The sequence below is a fragment of the Salvelinus fontinalis genome, chromosome 2, assembly GCF_029448725.1.
Source record: "Salvelinus fontinalis isolate EN_2023a chromosome 2, ASM2944872v1, whole genome shotgun sequence".
Lineage (NCBI taxonomy): Eukaryota > Metazoa > Chordata > Actinopteri > Salmoniformes > Salmonidae > Salvelinus > Salvelinus fontinalis.
Genome location: NC_074666.1, coordinates 47,550,310 through 47,574,746, shown reverse-complemented (window position 1 = coordinate 47,574,746; position 24,437 = coordinate 47,550,310). Strand labels below are relative to the sequence as shown.

Below are 24,437 nucleotides of genomic sequence, written 5' to 3'. Positions count from 1 at the left end.
ATGCCTACTCAATGGGTTACATCAGATGTGAATGGTGTTCATCAGGTGTTTCCACATTGAGTTCAAACCACGTTCATACATCATTAATATCAATAATAAAGTGGGCTTGTTCTGATTAACTAATAGTTCACCTGGGGTCGAGGAAACAAAATATCCAGATGGTGTTAAAAGTATGTGTGTGAATCTTAAATTGTACTATTTTACCTATATAGTACACTACTTGTGACCAGTCCTATAGGCCCTGGTCAAAAGTTGTGCACTATAAAAGGGAGTAGTGCACATTTGTGATGGACACATGGGTGCTGTGGTACCAGAATATATGTTCATGAGTGTTTTTATATTTAGATAACTGAGTATAGTTTCTGTGTAGCCATTTCCTATCTTCTACATTATATAAAATATGAGATAAAAACATCCTAGAACAAGTTTACACCAGTTATCCTAACTGTTATGGTGAGGAGTTGCATTTTACATATTAGGTAGACTTCCCCTGTAATCAATCATTCCCATTGAATATAAATGTTATATGAAGCAAAACATGCCCTTTAAATGAAATAAAGTTGCCCAAACTCATATTCATCTGATGTTCATACACTAAATTCACATATTTATTTTTTTACATTTTAGTCATTTTTTGGAGACGCTCTTATCCAGGGTGACTTACAGTAGTAGTGCATACATTTTCGTACTGGTTCCCCATGGGAATCAAACCCTCAACCCTGGCGTTGCAAACGCCATCCTCTACTTACTGAGCCACACATGTAAATCATATAAAAAAATACATCTACTTTGAATAAACACTGAACAAAAATAAACAACATGTAAAGTGTTGGTCCCATGTTTGATTTGAAATAAAAGACCCCAGACATTTTCCATACGCAAAAAAGCTTATTTCTCTGAACTTTCGTGCACAAATTATTGAACAAAAATATAAAATGCAACAGTTTCCAAGATTTACAGTTCATATAAGGAAAGTCAATTGAAAAAAAATCCTTAGGCCCTAATCTATGGATTTCCCATGACTGCGAATAGAGATTACACATCTGTTGGTAACAGATAGCTTAAATAAAATAAATAAAAAGTAGGGGTGTGGATCAGAAAACCAGTCAGTATCTGGTGTGACCACCATTTGCCACATATAGCGCGACATCTCCTTCACATAGAGTTGGTCAGGCTGTTGATTGTGGCCTGTGGAATGTTGTTCTACTCCAGTTGAACGGCTTTTATTTCAGCTCTTTAAATGTTGCGTTTATATTTTTGTTCAGTAAAGAAGAGTGTACCTCAAACTGAGTGTACAGTGCATTCGGAAAGTATTCAGACCCCTTCACTTTTTCCACATTGTTACGTTACAGCCTTATTTTAAAATGGATTAAATAAAACATGTTCTATATCAATCTACACACAATACCCCATAATGACAAAGTGAAAACAGGTTAAGAAATGTTTGCAAATGTATTACAAATAAAAAACAGAAATTATTTTTTTACATAAGTATTTCAGACACTTTGCTATGAGACTCGAAATTGAGCTCAGGTGCATCCTGTTTCCATTGATCATATTTGAGATGTTTCTACAACTTGTAGTCCACCTGTGGTAAATTAAATTGTTTGGACATGATTTGGAAAGGCACAACCCAGTCTATATAAGGGCCCACAGTTGACAGTGCATGTCAGAGCAAAAACTAAGCCATGAGGTCGAAGGAATTCTCCGTAGAGCGCCGAGGCAGGATTGTGTCGAGGCACAGATCTGGTGAAGGGTACCCCCAAAAAATCTGCAGCATTGAAGGTCCACAAGAACACAGTAGCCTCCCTCGTTCTTAAATGGAAGAAATTTGGAGCCACCAAGACTCTTCCTAGAGCTGGCCGCCCAGCCAAACTGAGCAATTGGGGGAGAAGGGCCTTGGTCAGGAAGGTGACAAAGAACCCAATGGTCACTCAGAGAGCTCCAGAGTTCCTCTGTGGAGATGGGAGAACCTTCCAGAAGGACGACCATCTCTGCATCTCTGGAAGCCACTCCTCAGTAAAAAGGCACATAACAGCCAGTTTGGAGTTTGCCAAAAGGCAGCTAAAGGACTCAGACCATGAGAAACAAAATTCTCTGGTCTGATGAAACCAAGATTGAACTCTTTGGTATGAATGCCAAGCATCATGTCTGGAGAAAACCAGTCACCGCTTATCACCTGGCCAATACCACCCCTACGGTGAAGCATGGTGGTGGCAGCATTATGGGGATGTTGGGGGATGTTCTTCAGCGACCGGGACTGGGAGACTAGTCAGGATCGAGGGAAAGATGAACGGAGCAAAGTAAAGTGAGATCCTTTATGAAAACCTGCTTCAGACCTGACTGGGGCGAAGGTTCAACTTCCAAAAGGACAACGACCCTAAGCACATAGCCAAGACCACGCAGGAGTGGCTTCGGGACAAGTCTCTGAATGTCCTTGAGTGGTCCTGCCAGAACCCAGACTTGAACACGATCAAACATCTCTGGAGAGACCTGAAAATAGCTGTGCAGCGACACTCCCCATCCAACCTAACAGAGCTATAGAAGATCTGCAGACTAGCTTTAGCCACGGCAGGAGCAGGCCTGCCTAGGCAAGTGCAGGGGGGTGGCCTAGCAATACGTGCCTCGGAGGGAGACAACGTCTGCATAGCATGACAATTTCCAATGATTTGTGAATCTGTTCAGACCAAACTAGCGCAACAGCTAAAATGGCTTTGAAAAAATATTATTTCAGCTACTAGGGAGAAGTATCTTACCAAGTAACTACACTATGGCATTCACTAATCAAACTGTTTACGTTTTATAGAAATGTGGGTATATTTGTGGATTTTTTTGTTTGTTTACTAACTCAACCTTAAATGTTTACTATATTTTGCTACTTCACTCAAGTAAACCTTTTTTAAAGTCAACTAACTATTTTTTTTAACACTAATGAAATTCTAAATTTCTTGCACCCGATGCACCATAATATTTCTCTCCCCAAATGATAAAACTTTTTCTAATTTATTATGAGTGTATTAGTCTGAGTGTAGTTATTTCTGATTAAATATGTGCTCTAACTTCCCCATAGTCCAAAGTAATAAGGTTAATATAGTCAAAGTAATCAGACCAGATATTTTTACATTTTGAACTGACTACATTTCACCACTTCACTTAAGTAAAACGATTTAAACTTCTTCCACTTCCACAAACATACTGGAAGAGCTGACGCAAGTCCTGACATTTATCTTCATGGAACCCCCCCCCCCCCCACCAAAAAAAAATCGATCTTAAGGGGGTTAGCCATCCGTGACAGACTTGACAAGCCACTGATGGAGTTAAAAACAAATACTAGAAATGTGAGCCATATTAAAAGTAACATATTTTAACCAAAATGTATATTCTATCAGGCAGATGGAGTTGACAGTTTACGGTTGTGACCATGGTGATTCCAATATTGTTTGTTTAAATCTATCAAAAGTGCAGCACTTTACAGACCATGAGTGGTCTTGTTGCACTACATGTGCATGTAATGAGGACACAAATGTTAAAACGGCGCCAGAGTAGAAGGCAGACGTTTTACATGCCGCCAACCGATTGTTTTTTTGTTTGTTAATAACTTATTTTTTGAACTATTTTTGTACATAATGTTGCTGCTGCTGTCTCTTATGACCGAACATAACTTCTAGACATCAGGACTGCGATTACTCACCATGGACTAGCAGAATCCTTTTTCTTCCTTCACGACTCTGACAAGCCCAGGGCGGAGGATATACGGCTCCCTCGGGAACAGGCCCGACCCAAATGATCTGCGTGAAGAGAAGGCGGTGAAAGAGAGGCCGGAGGGTGGGCTGCCTTCTGAGGAGTAGGCGGCGATCAAATCGAGGACCGAGCATGCCCCCATTCTCATCGACGGAGCTGCAGTGGAGCAGGTTGAGAGCTTCAGGTTCCTTGGTGTCCACATCACCAACAAACTAACATGGTCCAAGCACACCATGACAATCGTGAAGCGGGCACGACAAAACCTATTCCCCCTCAGGAGACTGAAAAGGTTTAGAATGGGTCCTCAGATCCTCAAAAGGTTCTACAGCTGCACCATCGAGAGCATCCAGACTGGTTATATCACTGTCTGGTATGGCAACTGCTCGGCCTCCGACCGCAAGGCACTACAGAGGGTAGTGCGAATGGCCCAGTACATCACTGGGGCCAAGCTTCCAGCCACCCAGGACCTCTATACCAGGCGGTGTCAGAGGAAGGCCCTGAAAATTGAAAAGACTCCAGCAACCCTAGTCATAGACTGTTCTCTCTGCTCCCACACGGCAAGCGGTACCGGAGCACCAAGTCTAGGTCCAAGAGGCTTCTAAACAGCTTCTACCCCCAAGCCATAAGACTCCTGAACATATAGTCAAATGGCTACCCAGACTATTCACATTGCCACGCCCCCCCCCCCCCCCCTCACCACAGCCACTCTGTCATCCATGCATAGTCACTTTAATTAACTCTACCTACTTGTACATACTACAACAACTAACCAGTGCCGGCGCACATTGACTCTGTACCAACACCCCCCTGTATATATTGTTATTTTTTACTGCTCCTCTTTAATTACTTGTTACTTTTATCTCTTATTCTTATCTGTATTTATTTTTTAAACTGCATTGTCGGTTAGGGGCTCGTAAGTAAGCATTCACTGTAAGGTCTTTACCTGTTGTATTTGGCGCATGTGACTAATACAATTTGATTTGACATGAGGGTTCTTAATGGTATAGCTGACACAGAGCATTCCTGATTAATTTAGGATTTTAGACAAATCTGACAGAGTTGACCAAATCTCTGGATTGTTTAGGAATCACAGTTGAGAGAAGTATTCTTTAAAGTCAGAGGGCTATAGCAAGAAACTATATAAAGATAATTTCAGTTAATATCCAATATTGCCACACTTTTTGGAGCGCTTGAAATTGGGATCCTTAGCTTCGGACAAGAACATTTTCAGGCACAGAGCCGACATGGAAATGAACAAATATTTAAAGTATTTTCAAAAATTCCCAAAACTAATCTTTTCCCTTATAAAATTCCGCTAAGTGTCATTGTTATGCTCAAATAACAACATCAAAATAATTTCTACTCTAAAATTTATGTTGGGGGGGATTGTCCCAACTTTCAAAAATCCCTCTACAACATAATACAGCCTGCCCTCTGCATACACTTATGCATGTCATCATCTGGGGAATTACAACTACCGGTAACTGCATCCCTCCCCCTCAATTCAAAATTTATTTTCTGCCACCTATAGCAACGCCTCTCACTACAACAAAGCAGAGGGTCCACAAAGTAAAATGATCACCTTAATAACATGGGCCACTAGCGAGGATGGGACCAATGTGTGAAATGTAGATCAAAAGGAATGGAAGACCAATTCATTGAAAAAAATAAAATATTAAAAAAAACGTGTCAAAAATGTGTGACCTGCCTGTTGTTGGTCAGAGGGCATAGTTGTCATGTGCCATTGAAATGTTTACAAATCAAAGTCACGTGAAAACATTGAGTGAGCTTGTTTTGCATGGCCCAAAGTTCTACTATAACAGGGTGATCAGATTAAGAGCTTACATCTGTAGAACTCAACTTGCAATTTGGGAGCCCGGGGACAAAAGTCAAATCCCCCTGTTATGATACTAATGGGTGGCAGGAAGCCTAGTGGTTAGAGCATTGGGCTAGTAACCCAAAAGTTGCTGGATCGAATCCCCAAGCTGACAAGGTAAAAATCTGTTGTTCTTCCCCTGATCAAGGTGGTTAACCCATTATTCCCCAGGCGCTGAAGATGTGGATGTCAATTAAGGTAGCCCCCTGCGCCTCTCTGATTCAAAAGGGGTTGGGTTAAATGTGGAAGACACATTTCAGTTGAAGGCATCCAGTTGTACAACTAGGTATTTCCCTTTCCCTAATGGTTTGTCAGGTCTGGTGGTTTCTACGGTTGTGGCTAGATGGAGTTATTGCATCTGGGAAAATAGTTGTTTTAACCTAGCCTAATCCTTTTCCTAACCTTAACCTCATTCTCCTATGTTAATACTTCTAACCTGCGATGTAAAGTCACTTCTGGCCACAGCCGTAGAAACCATCAGTATCGTCAAAAACAAAACAACAACAAAATGCATGTGGTGGATACAAACACATTTCTAATAATTGATCAACAAACATTTCCATCAGAGACAAATGGAAGGATGTGATGGTACTGTCTGAGAAATGATTATTTTGATCGGTCAGACAATTTATCCTTATCTGTACTGGTTTAGTTAGTGACAACATTTGCCCCCACAGCACTTGATTACAACTGCAAATTCCTCCTTCGCTGCATATGTAGTTCGGCGTTCTCCAGGCTGTGCAAAACATGCGCGCCCAATGTAGCTTGCCCAATACTAGCATGTGATTTTAACTGTTAGTAACCATTGAGGAGAGATTGGGGAAATGCAGTGTGCACATCATTTTAATAATAAGATGAGATGCACACAGCCCCGAGAGGGGCTAACAGAGAAGAAAATAAACATACAAAATAATCATAAAAAAGGTATAAGAGAGAAAGTGCTTTGCGACCATTTGAAGAAAGGACATGTTCTCTCTCGCCGTCAGATTGTCCCAAAATATCAATGGCCCCTTCCTCCTTTTCCAGATCCTTTCACCCGCTGGTGACAGGGTCTGGGTCCATTAAGGATGAAAGGATCGGCACCCTATAAATCGTCATGCACCTCAGGGGTTAGTCCTTGGTCCTTTTTCCTGCGTCCTTCCTTGCATGTGTGATATGGTCTCTTGTCCCAGGCACCCACTCATATTTCTTTGAACCTGACAACACAAGGCGAGATTAGCCCGTTTCAGAATGGACGAAATACAAACCTATTCTGGTCATTAACATAGGTACCAGATCATTGGATCTGATTCATTCAATGTCATTTTATATTTGAGGACTAGAGGAGAAGCAACCACCACATAATCTTCAACTGAGTATCCTCCCTGAAACTTTTGCAAGTAAACACGGTCCCTAGCACTTTCTCAACCTTGCTGGAGAGAGGCTAATGCTATGGAGGCAGTTTGGGAAGTGGAATAAATGAGGGGCAGTATAGAGCCATGAGGTGCACAATTGTTGTTGGGGATGGAGCATTGCTTTATTTGGCAGCATTATTTGACAGGATGTGAGGTTTATTTTGGGACTTGGAATAAACGGGACGGTGTGAGAGTGGCCGGTGCCTTGCACAGTTGTGGATATTGGGGTGGATACAGCTTCCTTTTAGCTTTGACACTTACGTAGCTCAAAGAAAGACACCTTGGACTGTAGTGTAACTCCATTATGACAAACCAGACATGTTACATGGTGAATTATGGGTAATGTAGTACTGCTATAGTTTCCAAAACAGCCTACAATGACATGTTAAACTTGATGTCACAATGGCTCTTAAATCGCAGTTGCCCAGTGTATATAGATTTGCAGAACATGGAAAGGTGCTTGTAATCAAGAAACCGTTACTTGATGCTGTGAAAGAATAAAGAAGCCTGAGTGCTCAGTGAACAGAGAAGATTCCGTGTCACATTTGATTGAGCGTCTAAGACCGAACTCAAGTCATCCATTCAAAGACAATCATGTCTCGAATTCTATGGGAACCTGTTGGAAATATAGAATTCTCAAGATGCAGGTTGTCCCAGGTTGATAGTGATTGATTACCTATGATGCCTAAAAATAGCCTGAGGTGTAACTGCAATTTTTCTCATAAACTGTCCAATGAAAATCTCACTTTTAAAAGTTAATATTCTGTTAACGCATACCCAAATATTATTGTCAATTCATTCTATACTCGTATAAATTGGGGGGGAAAAAATGAAGTAAAAGAAAACATTTTAAAAAACGAAACTTGTATTAAACAGAATGTTTAAAATAATGCTTGATATTTCCTCATAGAGGATGAGCTGGCCAATCAGAGGTCTACTCGCATGAATATTTTTTATGGACGGAATATGCCCACACCATTCCAAAACAGAAAATATACTTTTTAACATACTTAATTACCATGTTTTGGAAGAAAACTATTTCACTGATATTATAATTAATTTCAGGTAATATTTCATAGAAATGTGGAAATACTGGACAGTTACTTTAAAGCTGGCCAATTAATAAGCAGCCTGGAGGCCCCTTTGGAGTAGAATAATGGGCACCCTTAACCTCCAGGGAGAGGCTAATGTACAACAGCCCTACGGAGTAGCTATTTGTGGCTTTGACCTGTATTTCAAGGAAGAGCCATTTTTGTGCACATGCAAGTTCAATTGCAAAAAAAAAGGTAACCTTAAGGAGCCAGTATTTTTTTCACTCATTAGATACACAAATGTATGATTTTATGACTTATTGCACTTAGAAGCCTCTTCATCTTAAGAAAATGAAACCAGCTTTTGGTTTCCTGATTGGTGATATAAGTGGTGTATTCATGAGTGGCTCACCCTCTTTGTCTGGGGCTGTGTCCACACCAGCCCCTCACCTCCTTATACACCAGCCTGGACAGCAGCTGGAAAACAGGAAGACAGCACATTCAACAGTTTACCAATCACCCGACTTCAACCCAATTGAGATGGCTTGGGATGAGTTGGACCGCAGCGTGAAGGAAAAGCAGCCAACAAATGCTCAGCATACGTGTGAACTCCTTCAAGACTGTTGGAAAAGCATTCCTCATGAAGCTGGTTGAGAGAATGCCAAGCGTGTGCAAAGCTGTCATCAAGGCAAAGGGTGGCTACTTTGAAGAATCTCAAATAGAAAATAGATTATGATTTGTTTAACACTTTTATTATTATTCCATATGCTTTATTTCATAGTTTTTAGGTCTTCACTATTATTCTACAATGTAGAAAATAAAGCAACACCCTGGAATGAGTAGGTGTGTCCAAACTTTTGACTGGTACTGTATATCTATATGTTTTTATATATATATAAAAAACCATTTTCCACATATTTATAACACAAATGTTTTTATAAGAAAGTATTCAGACCACTTCCCTTTTTCCACATTGTTACTTTAACAGCCTTATTCTAAAATGGATTAAATAAAAAAAATCCTCATCAATCTACACACAATAACCCATAATGACAAAGCAAAAAAACAGGTTTAGACATTTGCAGAAATGTTTTGGTACCGCTCTCCAGATCTGTGTCTCAACACAATCCTGTCTCAGAGCTCTACGGACAATTCCTTCGCCTATCATGGCTTGGTTTTTGCTCTGACAAGCACTATCAACTGTGTATATAGACAGGTGTGTGCCTTTCCAAATCATGTCCAATCAATTGACTTTACCACAGGTGGACTCCAAGTTGTAGAAACATCTCAAATATGATCAATTGAAACAGGATGCACCTGAGCTCAATTTCGAGTCTCATAACAAAGGGTCTGAATACTTATGTAAATAAGTTTTTTCTGTTTTTCTTTCTAAAAAACAGATTTATGCTTTGTCTTTATGGGGTATTGTGTGCAGATTGATGAGGGAAAAAACTATTGAATCAATTTTAGAATAAGGCTTTAACGGGGTCTGAATACTTTCCAAATGCACTGTACAAGCTCCCAGTAATGTATTGGGTAAATTAGTAGCTTGCGACATAAATATATTTTTTAAAGTAGCTCTCATGGTAGAAAAGGTTGGAGACCGCTGTTGTACCCAATCCACAGGTATAGCACCTTCTTTGTACATGTGGCTCAAATATTGCAGTGATTTATAAAACAAGACTAAAAACTAACCAAACAGGCGAGGATATCAGCAGTGATCAGCATGAAGAAGACATTGTTCCACCCCGTCGGAGAGAGCAGTCCTGCTAACAGAGGACCTAGGGCAGCACCTACAGGACAGTCAGAATAACAGTCAAACACTTGAGCAGGGGAAACCAAGCACCTGAAACCAGGGGCCACATTTATCAACCGTGCGTAAATGTCTCACTAAATTCTGTCGATTCTAGGATTTGCATGAAACAACAAATTGGGATTTATCAAACTGGCGCACGTAACATATGTTTTCATTGATAAATCAGAGCCATATTATATTTGTGCGCTCGTGAACGAGCGTTACAAACCCGCCTGGAAAACACCCCCCATTCACCTTATGGTAACAAAAACACCCTCATTTGCTGTATGATTTGGAGATGTTGGAACTGGGCCATGACAGTTTGTAAAGTAAAGCGCAATGGCACATTTGATCACATTTATGTAGAGATATGCACAGAATGTTTTGTAGTGACTTTTTCAAAACAAATGCACGCCGCCTATAGCGAGTGCCCAACACTAGCAGCACATTCTGGAAGTATGATTTTCTATTCGAACAATGTAAAAGTAGGACTAAATGCTATAGCACACTTCTATTGAAAATATAACCATTTTCAATATTTTGTTTATCAATAGATGATTGTGTTTCTATCTGCTGCCTTGGTATAGGATCTGAATTTATATATTAGCTATGATGTTGTGCTCCTATCGCACAGCTATACTGTAGCCTAATATATACCCATACTATCAAATATATTAAATTGGCTACCGGTCTATTTAATTTCTAGCATGTTGGCTATTAAATGAGCGATGAATAAATGGTACACTAATATATGTTGTGTAGCGGGAATAAACCAGTCATGTCAGAAAAGGACAGTCATGTCCTGCAATATGATCATGATTTAGGCCTATATACCATAAAACCTCAATTAAAAGCTCAGTCTCAAATAGTCACCTGCCCCTTTAAATAGCTGGGCAACGGCACACATTTCAGCAAATAAACGCTGGGTTTGAATTGTTTACAAGGTTACCATGGTTTACCAGGAACTGTTTACAAGGTTTAATGTTTGATTTGTTACATTAAATAATTCAGTAATGACTCAAAAAAAAATCTTCCGCTTTTTATCACCAGTAAGAAACTGCACGCCACTGGCTGCTAACAGCTGAGAACTGCTAGCTAACGATCAAGCGCAAAAACAGTCAACAACTTTGGGGGTACAGACCCCTAGAAATCATCTGAAAGTAAGAACTGCTGAAAATGCAGTCAGAGGAGAATAATTATTCCGTAAAGGAATGTTTTTTTCTTTCTAAATTGAGACATACTACGACAATTGAAATGTGACAGAATGTGTAAATGATAACACAGTGTATGAAATTAATAAATAGCTTAAAATGTTGGAAGTGAATGCTGGATCCAAGCAATTGACTATGCAAATGAGAAAAAAGCTGTGTGCATTAAGGAAATAGATGCCTGGTTCAAATAGAAACCTGGCTCTAATAAGCGCCTGTTGTGTTCAGTGATTTAAGCAAATAAATGCCAAAGTTATTAATTCAAGTTTTACGGTAACAAAAGAAACACATTAGGCTACATGCTACCATGCGATCTCCTTACCCACGGCAAATGCATCCGTTTTATCATTAGGCCTAAGTTGTGTTTTTATTAGTCTACTATTATTCAAATTCTGATGTATCAAACACCCACATTTCCCTCAAAAGAACAATATTTGCTTGCAATACAATTGATCAACCACTAGAAGTGAGATATGCGTGGAGATACCCCCACTTTCACATCATGTTCAACATGGATAAATACCAACCTTTGGGGTAAAACTGGCGCACGCAATGTTTAAGAGGCTTTTTTTGTGCGCATGCAGCTTTGATAAATAAGGCCCCAGGTCTGGATATACAATTTGATTTGGGACAACAATCATGAAAAGTCTGCCTTTAGAACACTACAAGATTTACAATGGAAAATAATTATGCATGGCAATTAGCAATGGACCTTGTACATAAACTGTATAAAACAGTTTGTAAATTGCCACATTACACTGCAATAGGTGAGCATTGAAGTGAATCTCAAAACATAGGTGACCTCAAATAAATAAATAAAAACCTCCCTTCATGCATTGACACAGGCGCACATAAATGCACCATAGCCCCACTAACCCATTACTAGTCACCATTACAAGCGTCAAAACTAAAACAACAAAATCAGCACCAATACCCCATGTGACCCAGACATTCCCCACATACCTATTGACCCTGTGCCGTCAATTATGGCCGTGACCGTTGACAACGCTCTAGAGTTTCCCCTCAGGCTCTCATGTGTCCCCTATGAAAGGAAAAACACTTATTATGAACCAACATTCAATCCTATTTCCCAATTTGTCTCCTCGATTCCTTGCGTCCTCTCTCCTCACCTCTCTCCTCAAAATGCATTGAAGGTGATTGTCTGACGGGAGGCACCTTGAATCGGTTTGAGAAAGAGGCAAGGGAGACAGAATGCAGGGAATCGAGGAAAGACGCATTAAGACAGAGCCGTGGGCTAACAGGGGATGTGGGGGGAGTTAGGGCAATGAGGAGCTTATCTCCTCCTTGTGACTTCGGGAGAGCTGAGGACCTCATGTTAGAGGCATGAAGTGGTCTATTCTGGAATGGATATGCTTACCAGGTCAGCAGACACAGCGGTGGTGATGAGGGCATAGGGTCCATTCACCAGGGCTCCACACACCAACAGCATCCCTACGGTGCAGAGGTACACAACAACACAGTGAGAGAATCAGGCATGCACAGTACGCTAGCTAGCAGATAGCAAGGGTCTTTTTTAGGGAGATTTTCATTGTGATATGTGGTTATGTTGATTGCCTACTTCAGTTGAATGCACCGATTGTAACTCGCCCTACAATGTGTTAAAATGGAGCATTGATGTAGTTGTTAGCAGGAGGGGTTGAGACTAAAAATGGCTCTATGTTTTGAAAGTCAAATGCCATACAAAAAAAACAAATGTATCTCTTACCGATTGTGGTTGCTAGGCTATGCTGTCCAATGTGGTTGTACAGGAACAGCTAGGAAAGCAAAACAAACATTTGGACTGGATTTTGGATAAAAGGTGGCACTTTTGAAGGATTTGCTCATGATTTAATAGCCCACATGTAAACCCAAAGGAAAACATTTAGCTATGCTGAAAAACAGATTGACACAATAGTGTCAAGGACCTTGCAACCTATCACGAAATGTTTCTTGGGCAGCGGGTGAAATTCACTGCCAATTCCAGAGCTACAAAGCACAGCCAAATTCCTTTTTTCAGAGTCCATCAGGCAGTAATATTTACATGACATATACAGTACCAGTCAAAAGTTTGGAAACACCTACTCATTCAAGGGTTTTTCTTTATTTGTACTATTTTCGACATTGTAGAATAAAACATCAAAACTATGAAATAACACATATGGAATCATATAGTAAGCAAAAACGTGTTAAACAAATCAAAATATATTTTATATTTGAGATTCTTCAAAGTAGCCACCCTTTGCCTTGATGACAGCTTTGCACAATGAGTAGGTGCATCCAAACTTTTGACTCGTACTGTACGTGATCAATACATTTACTGAGAGAATTTCCTCTTGTCATTAGTGAATATAAAGTGTCCAGTCAACATTTGCAATTCAGGCCTTTGTGCAGGCCTTTCCTTTCATGATATACAGTATATTTTTGCCCAGCACCGGTTTTCTAAAGAATGGAATGTGCATATTACTCTCAAATGCCACATTTACAATTCAAAGAGGAGTCATAAGTGTACTATAATAAAAACACTAGAAATGTCCATGGTGTTACACATGGTAAAAGCCAGTGATGTCTTTTGTGTGAATGCACACTCACCATAGGAGCAGCCACGATTAACATGACACAGCAGGTTGAGGCTCTGCCCCCAGTTTGGTCCGACACCAGACCAGCCACGACGCCCCCTGCAGACACACAACACACGCTTAACATACACGCTTAACACAGACTTAACACGTAGGGGAAGATAGCAGTCCTACAACATCTGAAAATATTCAGCCTTTGAGGAGCTGCATTGAAGATCAATAGTAAGTGCTCAGACACCAATACAGTAGGAGCCAATCATTGGCCAATTCTAATGAGAACTCTTCTGACTGCAGACATCACTTGGTATGTCTATGTTCGGTTTTGTTATGACTGCAGAAACACCTTGTTATGTCTATGACTTGTTATAACTACAGTGTAGACAAAACATCCAGGTCAATCAGAGAAGAGCTTCCTCATATGATCTCTATAAAGGTTACATAATTCCATATAAAGTCAGTCACATGACAGTTAAGGCTTACCCACAATTCCTCCTACATCAAATAGTGTTGACATGTCCCCAGCTTCTTTGGGGTCAAAATGGGCTGAGGAAATAAACATTAGGAATTTTAAGCGACACAGTATATGCCAAATTAACTAATGGCGCATCTCACAATGCAAAGCAAATCATTATTAGCTTATAAGCATTGTTAGCATTTGAACCCTCAGGTGAACTGTCAACAAATAGGAACTAAACTGAGTACGTACCAACATTAGAGATGTAGAGAGGAAGCCAGTAGAGAAAGGTGTAGCTAACAAGCTTAGCGAACAGCAGACAGAGGGAGAACTCCATTACACCCTGTAAGATAATATATCACACAAACTCAGCAAAAAAAGAAACATCCCCTTTTCAGGACCCTGTCTTTCAAAGATAATTTGTAAAAATCCCAATAACTTCACAGATCTTAATTGTAAAGGGTTTAAACATGGTGTCCAGTGCTTGTTCAATGAACCACAAACAATTACTGAACATGCACCTGTGGAACAGTCGGTTAAGTCACTAACAGCTTACAGACGGTAGGCAATTAAGGTCACAGTTATGAAAACTTAGGACACTAAAGAGGCCTTTCTACTGACTCTGAAAAACACCAAAAGAAAGATGCCCAGGGTCCCTGCTCATCTGCGTGAACGTGCCTTAGGCATTCTGCAAGGAGGCATGAGGACTGCAGATGTGGCCAGGGCAATAAATTGCAATGTTCGTACTGTGAGACGCCTAAGACATCGATACAGGGAGACAGGACGGACAGCTGATCGTCCTCGCAGCGGCAGACCACGTGTAACAACACCTGCACAGGATCGGTATATCTGAACATCACACCTGCGGGACAGGTACAGGATGGCAACAACTGCCCGAGTTACACCAGGAACGCACAATCCCTCCATCAGTGCTCAGACTGTCCGCAATAGGCTGAGAGAGGCTGGACTGAGGGCTTGTAGGCCTGTTGTAAGGCAGGTCCTCACCAGACATCACCGGCAACAACGGGCATACGTTGTTATGGGCCTAAACCCAGCGTCGCTGGACCAGACAGGCCTGATAAAAAGTGCTCTTCATTGAAGGAATGAGCGTTACACCGAGGCCTGTACTCTGGAGCGGGATCGATTTGGAGGTGGAGGGTCCATCATGGTCTGGGGCTGTGTGTCACAGCATCAACGGACTGAGCTTATTGTCATTGCAGGCAATCTCAACGCTGTGCGTTACAGGGAAGACACCCTCCTCCCTCATGTGGTAGCCATCCTGCAGGCTTATCCTGACATGACCCTCCAGCATGACAATGCCACCAGCCATACTGCTCTTTCTGTGCATGATTACCTACAAAACAGGAATGTCAGTGTTCTGCCATCGCCAGCGAAGAGCCAGGATCTCAATCCCATTGAGCACGTCTAGGACCTGTTGGATCGGAGGGCTAGAGCCATTCCCCCCAGAAATGTCTGGGAACTTGCAGGTGCCTTGTTGGAAGAGTGGGGTAACATCTCATAGCAATAACTTTCAAATCTGGTGCAGTCCATGAGGAGGAGATGCACTGCAGTACTTAATGCAGCGGGTGGCCACACCAAATACTGACTGTTACTTTTGATTTTGACCAACCCTTTATTCAGGGACACATTACTCAATTTATGTTAGTCACATGTCTGTGGAACTTGTTCAGTTTATGTCACAGTTGTTGAATCTTATGTTCATACAAATATTTACACATGTTACGTTTGCTGAAAATAAACGCAGTTGACAGTGAGAGGGCTTTTCTTTTTTTGCTGAGTTTATAACACACTAGTCATAGAGCAGTCATAGCAACTGTCATAACAATAAATCAAAACTGAATGGTCTTCAGAGATATATGGAAGGGGTTGAGGGTAGCTGAAGGCTGGGACTAAAAACAAACAAAAGATAACAAATGTAAAATATACTGTACATGAAATATATGCAATATGTTTATAATGGACGTGGAAGCCTAAGTATTGTTGTCTATTAGTTTACTCCAATTAGGGGAGGGGTGGTAGGGTTAAGGGGAAAAAATTAAGGAAAATGTATTTAAAATAATATACATATTTACCCCAAAAATATATATGAGGGATTGGAAATGATGCAGACAATTACAGTGATAGATTGTGGCTTCTATCTGCAACACTAAACCTGGTCTACCACCTTTTAGAAATAAAATAAAATGTCATTACAACAGTCTACAGCATTTCCAGTTTATAAATATAATAAATGATCAACCATGAGTCACAACAGAAGACAAATGAAACAGCTTGGAATTAAAGTAGATAGTGATCCGCACTCACAGGTATCCTGAGGGCCCCACAGAAGCTGATGGCCTCGGTGTGCTCCTCTGTCGACTCGGAGGAGATAGAGTTCGACAGGCCAGGACTGCTGAAGATCTCCTCGTTAGTAGATGAGTTTTGTAAGAGAGGCTCCTTCTCGTTGTCCTCCTGCTCATACACAGCAATTAGCAGTGTTCTAACCAGGGCTACAACTATGGACTATGTTTTATGTATAGTTTAACATGTCTTCTATTACTCTACAATATCAAGTCTTTCCAAAGAAAGGGAAATAATAGAATGACAAAACATTGGTCAAAACAAAACAAAAATCAGGCCATAATCTAGGGGTAGCTGGTAGCCTAGAGGTTACAAAAGCAGGGCTGATATCATATCTCAGGTGCCACCGACATCGACTGCCCTTGAGCAAGGCAGCCCTTCTCTATAATACTAAGGGCACCCATTACTTCATATGTTCTTTGGTTATACTTACATGGTGCTGCGGAGGGCTGCAGCCGACATCTTCTGGTTCTGTGACAACAACAAAAAAGAAGGTTGTGCTCACAAATCCATTTTCATGTCAAAATACAGTCTTGGGACGAGCCATTTACATGTCTAAATGAAAACAGTCTAGGTTGAATATGAAATGCTTGCAGAGTAAAAACTCTCGGATAAATCCTGTCGGGGGAACGCAACATGATCCATTTTCAAACTAGGTTAATAAAAATAACTTTCTAATGGCAATGAATATTGTATACCATTTCATTTGGATTCTATGATCTACTGTATCAAGCTTCAATAGGTTGCAGTGGTTTATGCAGTCAGCACTGTGGTCCTGTTGACAATCTCAAAAGTAAGAACAGTGATCTAGGATCAGGCCCCCTCTGTCCATTCATTATAATCTAAAAAGGCAAAACTGATCCTAGATTAGCACTCCTACTTTCTCTATGAATACAGACCCAGAGGTCAAAGGTCACACTCACTCTCCACCAGGAAGAAGAAGCAGAGTATGCCCGTGGATGCGATAATGATGCCGGGCACGATGAAGGACATGCCCCAAGCCGAGGATACAAAGATGCCGGCGATGAGCGAACCCAGGATGTTGCCTACCGAGGTGTGTGAGTTCCACACGCCCATGATGAACCCTCGTCTGGAGGGAAAAGGACAGACACACACAGATGGGATGGACACGAAAGAAGTGGGTTTAGAAACATTGTATAGCGAGACATTGAGCCTGTTTACATTAACTTATAGGGACACTTGAACATAGGGAATTTATTGGAGTGAATTCAATATATACTTAAAACATTCAACATACCGGTACTAAATACAGAGGACAGCTTTCGGCAGTAAAATGCTGAATTGGAAACTGGATATCTGTAAATTGTTCCTATTTTGAATTTCCAAACACTCATTACACTCAAACAAAGGAACTGACCAGAGAGTTCTGTTTTTAATTTCACATAATGTGACTGACCTTGAACAAACAAAAAAAATACCCTACACAATATGGAAAAGAGGTACTGATACTGTGCACTCAGCATTGCTGAACCAGTCAAGAGTAAGAATATGTCTCACTCACTTCCCCTTTCCAAACCAGTTCCCAACGCAGGCCACCACTGCAGGCCAGCCCGTTGTCTGCACTAGTCCATTCATTGCCTAGGGAAGTAAGAGAGGGAGATTTAGATTTTTTTAGATGCTTTTAAATTTCAACATTAAATATGCCCCTATACCCAACACGATGAGAGAGGGGAAAAAAGAGAGATGTTTTGTATCCCCATGAGAGAGATACAAACAAAGACACAGAAAAGAGAAGGGGGCTGGGCCAGTTACCCACACCATTATATTATCACACACATAGCCTTGAGAAAAGGCATGGAAACAACTGGCATGGAAACAATCCCTCAGCCTCGCTCACACACTCTACATCATATGATACTGCTGGTCTGTCATGTGATAGTGCCTAAAGCCCCCATGCCAACGTTTACCTGACTTTCCTTTTACAACCCAAGTTGTTTTGTTGCTGAGTATGCTCTGATAGGGAAAACTCATGATTGTGCATGCATACACAAGGCCCTGTATACACAGTGTGGACAAAAATTTACTTTAAACTGTTGTTTTTCAGTACCAGGCTGTGTTCATTAGGCACGAAACACAAGACAACTGACTGAAACAGAGGGACTCCCAGGACGTCCCGTTGCAAAGGTTTACGCTGCAAACTCTTATGAACATGCCCCAGGTCGGGCCTGAACTCAAAGGTAACTATGGGGCGGGGTGTGAGCGAGTGACAATGGTTTTAGAGGAGATTTAACCCTTACCTGGACGAAGGCGTAGTACCAGATGGAGTGGATGTTCCAGTAGAAGCCCAGGCCAAACAGACATGTGAAGAGACCACTGAGAAGCATCCCGGTGGTCAGGTAGTAGCGCAAGGGTACACGCTCACCAAATATCCCACTGTCAAAAACACACAACACATCATCTGGTTAACTCCTTGTAGTGAGGTTTAACACACACACAAAAACAAAACAATCATAGAATTTACATCGTTCTGCCTACCTGAAAAACATGCCAATGGCATAAGCAACGAGGAAAGAGTTGTCCACGGCTCCAAACAGTGTCTGGTAGTTGTCCCGGTCTGGAGAAAACGAGTTGGCACAGAAAATGTCCGAATGAAATCTGCTGGCGTAATGCTTAAACAGCAACATAAAAACTGATTCATTCTACTGACATGGTGTGCTTTCTATATTCTCAGAAACACTTTGGAAATGTTTTGGAAGCATTTTTATTATTTTTTTAAAAAAATGAACGAAGAAGTCAAGTCAAACAGAGGACTCACCAAATGGCGCCCAATCACACCAGGTTCCATTGTCAGTTCCGTTGAGGTTTGGTGGCCGAATGAGGGTGGAACAATTTTTGTGCAGCTCACTCTGTATATACATGGGGCAATAACCAGAGATTACACACATGGACACAAAACACTAGGCCTTCAAGACGCAACCAGCTTAAACGTCTCAAAAATAAAAACAGCCATTACCATATAACTATCTAAAAAATGACTATGTTAACTATTGTAGTGCAACTTGAGTGTTCTAGGGCTTTTGTGGCCTAGAACACTTAGATATGTTAGTATATAGAGCTGAACAGTGTGGCCTTACATTAAGATGCCTGGTTAAATAAAGGTTACATTTAAAAAATAAATAAGATAACGTTTCATACAGGTTTGTGAAGTCAGTGTATCACCTTGACGATGCTGATGGGTTTCCGGGAGAGATGGTAGCTGGTATAGAAGAGAAAGGTGAGGAAGAGGGTGAAACCTCTGTACCTGCACAGAGAGTAGAAAAAGAGCTCATTCTAATGTTGTCCAAAGCAAATACCATTTTTTGGACAGTCTCTTATACATTATCTAGAGGTCTACAGGGTTTGGGTATTATGGGATGTTAGTCTCATAAGACCGGGAGGGGGAGAGGGAAAAAGATAAAGAGAGAGAGCGAGAGGGGAGAGAAGGAGAGAGAATGGCTTCAAACTACCATCCTGGAGAGGGATCTGAGGAGAAGAGAAAACAAAACAATTGTTCACATGGTCTTGTCTGTACAGTAGGCAGTACACATAGGCCTGTTTTTTAGTGTGAACCAAACAGGATATTCAGAAGAGTTCATCACTGCTGAGAGCAGTAGAGGAACTTAGCTGACACGAGGTGTACACTGCACAGGAAGGCAGCTAGCTACACCACACACGCTCTGTATTGACCTGTTTACATTTCCTGGAGTGGAAAGGAAGGTTTAACCACATTTAGATTTTAGTAACAGTTAACACCTCACTCAGAACCTGGTGTAAACTCCTCATCCTCAAGCTAATTGCACACAACACATAAGATGCATCCAAAAAGACACCCTATTACTGCACTACTTTTGTCCATAGCGCTATGGACCCTGGTCAAAAGCAGTACACTAGGGCCTTGGTCAAATGTAGTGAATACTGGGATGCCATTTCGGACACAAACATTCAGGAGAAAGTGTTGTGCACAAGACTCAACCTGCAGTGACCTTTACAGTTTGACTGACTAAATCTAGGACAAAGTGTGACTATTTCGTCAGGTTTATGGAACAACCTGGATCAGTGACAGCAATAATCCAGAAAGTATTGTGGATTGATGAAATGTTGTAGAAATCCAACAGTGTAGATGGCCTTCACCTGGGATGTTTTCACGTAAAATTCGATGCTTCTATTTGCACAAGACATCTTTGAATATGTGGTTTGAAGTGAAAATAACGCAATTGTGGCCCACAATTCGTGGCGTTCCAACATGTGGGCATCCCGGCATCTGCAGGAACCCCTCTTTATACCTCTACTGGTCCATTTTTAAGATAGGACTCCAGTACACAGGCGGGAATAGGTGGCGGTAATGAACCATAACATTGGATACCAAAGACAGATAAACCCCACAGAAGAAGAATAGGCGGGGGAGACAACGCTAGCTAGTACACCGGTAGACAGTGTTCTTCACCCCCGCCCTAGCGCACATAGAACAGATATATCGCTTCTTATACTTCCTTTCAATGAGAAAACAGATCTATAACTAACATTTCTATGTGATTTTGGTCGGGTCGCCCAAAAATCTACATATTGCCAGCCTAATCTCAGGAGTTGATAGGCTTGAAGTCATAAACAGTGCTGTGAAGCAAGCATTGCTAATAGCTGCTGGCAAATGCAGTAACGTTTGAATGAATGCTTACGAGCCTGCTGCCGCCTACCACCGCTCAAACTGCTTTATCAAATCATAGACTTAATTATAATAAACACAGAAATACGAGCCGTTGGTCATTAATATGGTTAAATCCGGAAACTATCATTTTGAAAACAAAACGTTTATTCTTTCAGTGAAATACGGAACCGTTCCGTATTTTATTGAACGGGTGGCATCCATAAGTCTAAATATTCCTGTTACATTGCACAACCTTCAATGTTATGTAAAAATTATGTAAAATTCTGGCAAATTAGTTCGCAATGAGCCAGGTGGCCCAAACTGTTGCATATACCCTGACTCTGCGTGCAATGAATGCAAGAGAAGTGACACAATTTCCCGAGTTAATATTGCCTGTTAACATGAATTTTTTTAAACTAAATATGCAAGTTTAAAAATATATACTTCTGTGTATTGATTTTAAGACTGGCATTGATGTTTATGGTTAGGTACATTCGTGCAACAATTGTGCTTTTTTCACAAATGCGCTTTTGTTAAATCCTCCCCCGTTTTGCGAAGTAGGCTGTGATTCGATGATAAATTAACAGGCACCACATTGATTATATGCAACGCAGGACAAGCTAGTTAACCTAGTAATATCATCAACCATGTGTAGTTAACTAGTGATTATGTTAAGATTGATTGTTTTTTATAGATAAGTTTAATGCTAGCTAGCAACTTACCTTGGCTCCTTGCTGCACTTGCGTAACAGCTGGTCAGCCTGCCACGCAGTTTCCTTTTGGAATGCAAGGTAATTGGCATCCAAAAATGACGATTACCGATTGTATTAAAAAACGGCCCTAATAAATCGGCCATTGAGATTAAATCGGTCGACCTCAACTATACGTAATGAATAGTTGCGATTTTAGCATGTAAATCTTGGTGGGGCAAACACCCCAAAAAATAGCAAATATGCATGCCAGCAAAGGCACTACACAACACTAAACAATACATTAATTGCACTATAACAGTAACAAACGGTGCCCACAAACTGTTAGGGCCTACATAAAGCTGTTCCAACCCCTTACCACTGCTACACCTGGCTATCAGCGGAGCCTTGTCTGGCAGAGAAACAGTTCATTCAGCCTCATTTACTGCCTTTAAAAAAAGGTTGACTTGCTTAAACAAAATGTGGTTTCTCCTGACAATTGAGATGTACAAACTGTGGCATAAGGGGATGACGATAAGGGCAATCTGTCATTTCAATTAAGACATTAATGAGCGAGCTAGGACAGACGCAGTCAATATAACTATTTGTTCAGCACTTTTGAAATGTAGAGCGACAGAATTCAGAATATGGGCCGTTCTTACCCCGAGGTCCCGACTTGGAATTCCGAGATGGATGACAGTTCAAAACGTCCCCCCCCCCCCCCCAGAGTTCCCAGTTGCTTTGAACTCACTGAAGTCTGAGATTTCCCAGTTCTGAGTCTCCAGTTGTTTTGAACGAGGCAGAAGTCATGCTGGATTGACAACATGGCTAATGTGTATCTTTTAAGCTTGGGAAAGAGACCCTTAAACCTAGACTTGGACCACACACCCATTCCACTGAATAACAGGCTAGTGTAGTTAGCCACTGATTCCTTCCACACCACTCATTGTTGGATTTGTGATTTCCAACATAAACTAATGTTTTTGTCCAATGGCCGATGAGCACCGATACATTTTATCTATAATTTATCTTCATATGACAAGGATTGAAAATGATTTGCCAGTAGATTGTCAACTTGATTCATGATGATGACTGCTAGGTAAGATTTTGAAAGTATGATGTTGACATTATCAGTCCAATAAAAGCTACGGTAGATATAACGTGATTTTACGTCATTTTATCTGTGTCCAATGACCTTGTGCTTTCTTGGATGGGCACTTCTAATGTAACTTTTTGCCATGATGCTCCTGAACCCTAACCTAGCTAACGTTAGCCACAACAAATTAGAATCTGTAACATATCATACGTTTCGCAAATTCGTTACATATTGCATGTTTGCAAATTCGTAACATATTGTGGATATGTCCACAAATTATGACATATCATAGAAAACGTAACATGTCATACTAAATGGAGTGTCTCAAATGTATGTACAGAATAATACAACATGCTTTGAAACCAGGTTACAGCCTCATGTCTAGCCAATAATTGACTTCTATCTGATTAGGGACAAAACAGCTGCCCCCCCCCCATCATCAACCTACATACTATAAAATGCAATAGTTGTGTTTGCATAAAGGGTGTCACACACACACACACACACACACACACACACACACACACACACACACACACACACACACACACACACACACACACACACACCACACACCACACACACACACACACACACTCGCTCTCCCTCACACACCTCCCCACAAAACAGCATTTGTCTCTCTTCATTCCTTCTCTTTTCTCCTCTGAATAGAATTCAAAGATAGTAGAAGCTTACCCGCTATCTCTTGAGAAGGAATTGATCAGTCTAATGCCGGGAGCCAAAGACGACCTCATATTGGGTGGAGGTCTTCTACCTTCGAATAACTTGTTAAAACCGCTTACACTTTTCTCTCAGACATGGCATCAAAAGTTAGTTCGTTCGTCTTGTATACATCCAATTGATATTGTCTGTTAAAAAAATAGGACTACAAAAATATCTAAAAACAGCACAAAAGCAAGCTGAATGTCTATACATGGGACTTCAAAACAGCTTCACACACAGGTTCGAGCTCCGGTGACTTTGAATTTTTAGTTACAATATTCCATCGATATTTTTCCCACTTTCATTATAAAACACTGGTTTATTTCTTAGATTTTTTGTTTAAAGTGTAATAATTTAAAAGATAAACAAAACAAAAAAACAGCGCACTAATCAAAACAGCTTCAGTCGCTTGGCTATTCCTACTTCCTGTTAATGGGTGAATCTCCGCCAACAATGAATTCCCATAGATTTCCATGCATGCTTGAGCAAGCTGATAGCGTTATAAAAGCCGGTTCCTATAAATACTCTATGCACTTCTCTACCGTGTCACATGCACATTAGTCCACATGTTTACGGATTCTGTCCATAATAGTTTAAGGGTAGCCATTTCCCAATATTTTCCAAGCCCAAACGCCGTACAAAAACAAATCTTCCCGAAGTGTGTGGACATGTGATTCCCGTATCTGACGTCACGGCATTAAAGGAGCAATGACTAATTTACTCTTCAAGTACTATACCACCACCACACAAAATTATGCTTTGTCTTCTGTCAATCAAATGTGGTACAGCCTACCTACAGCAGAAAATGAAAAGACATCAATGTGTTTGAAATGTAAATTATGCTCCTCTAAA

At 40.9% G+C, this 24,437-nt stretch overlaps 1 protein-coding gene across 1 annotated transcript; it reads right to left on the bottom strand.

The window, feature by feature from the left end:
• Positions 1 to 575: 575 nt before the first annotated feature.
• LOC129820001 (glucose-6-phosphate exchanger SLC37A2-like) lies at positions 576 to 24,273 on the bottom strand. The gene is made up of 18 exons (XM_055876787.1): positions 23,559 to 24,273; positions 19,617 to 19,698; positions 19,213 to 19,303; positions 18,933 to 19,011; positions 18,695 to 18,830; positions 17,959 to 18,035; positions 17,360 to 17,526; positions 16,870 to 16,907; positions 16,401 to 16,547; positions 14,328 to 14,418; positions 14,102 to 14,164; positions 13,635 to 13,720; positions 12,772 to 12,820; positions 12,424 to 12,497; positions 12,009 to 12,087; positions 9,738 to 9,835; positions 8,455 to 8,519; positions 576 to 6,813 (listed from the first exon to the last, which is right to left on the bottom strand). Exons 1-18 carry the CDS (start codon positions 23,615 to 23,617, stop codon positions 6,798 to 6,800), a joined length of 1,497 nt encoding a protein of 498 aa, XP_055732762.1. The 5' UTR covers positions 23,618 to 24,273; the 3' UTR covers positions 576 to 6,797.
• Positions 24,274 to 24,437: the final 164 nt, after the last annotated feature.

What these genes read in the sequence shown, in the direction of transcription:
- LOC129820001 (XM_055876787.1), bottom strand. Translation starts at nt 23,617, where the DNA reads ATGAGGTCGTCTTTGGCTCCCGGCATTAGACTGATCAATTCCTTCTCA. An exon ending in TCCTTCTCAAGAGATAGCGG is followed by an intron (nt 19,699 to 23,558) that starts GTAAGCTTCTAC and finishes CTCTCTGTGCAG; the next exon opens with GTACAGAGGTTTCACCCTCT. An exon ending in AACCCATCAGCATCGTCAAG is followed by an intron (nt 19,304 to 19,616) that starts GTGATACACTGA and finishes ATGTATATACAG; the next exon opens with AGTGAGCTGCACAAAAATTG.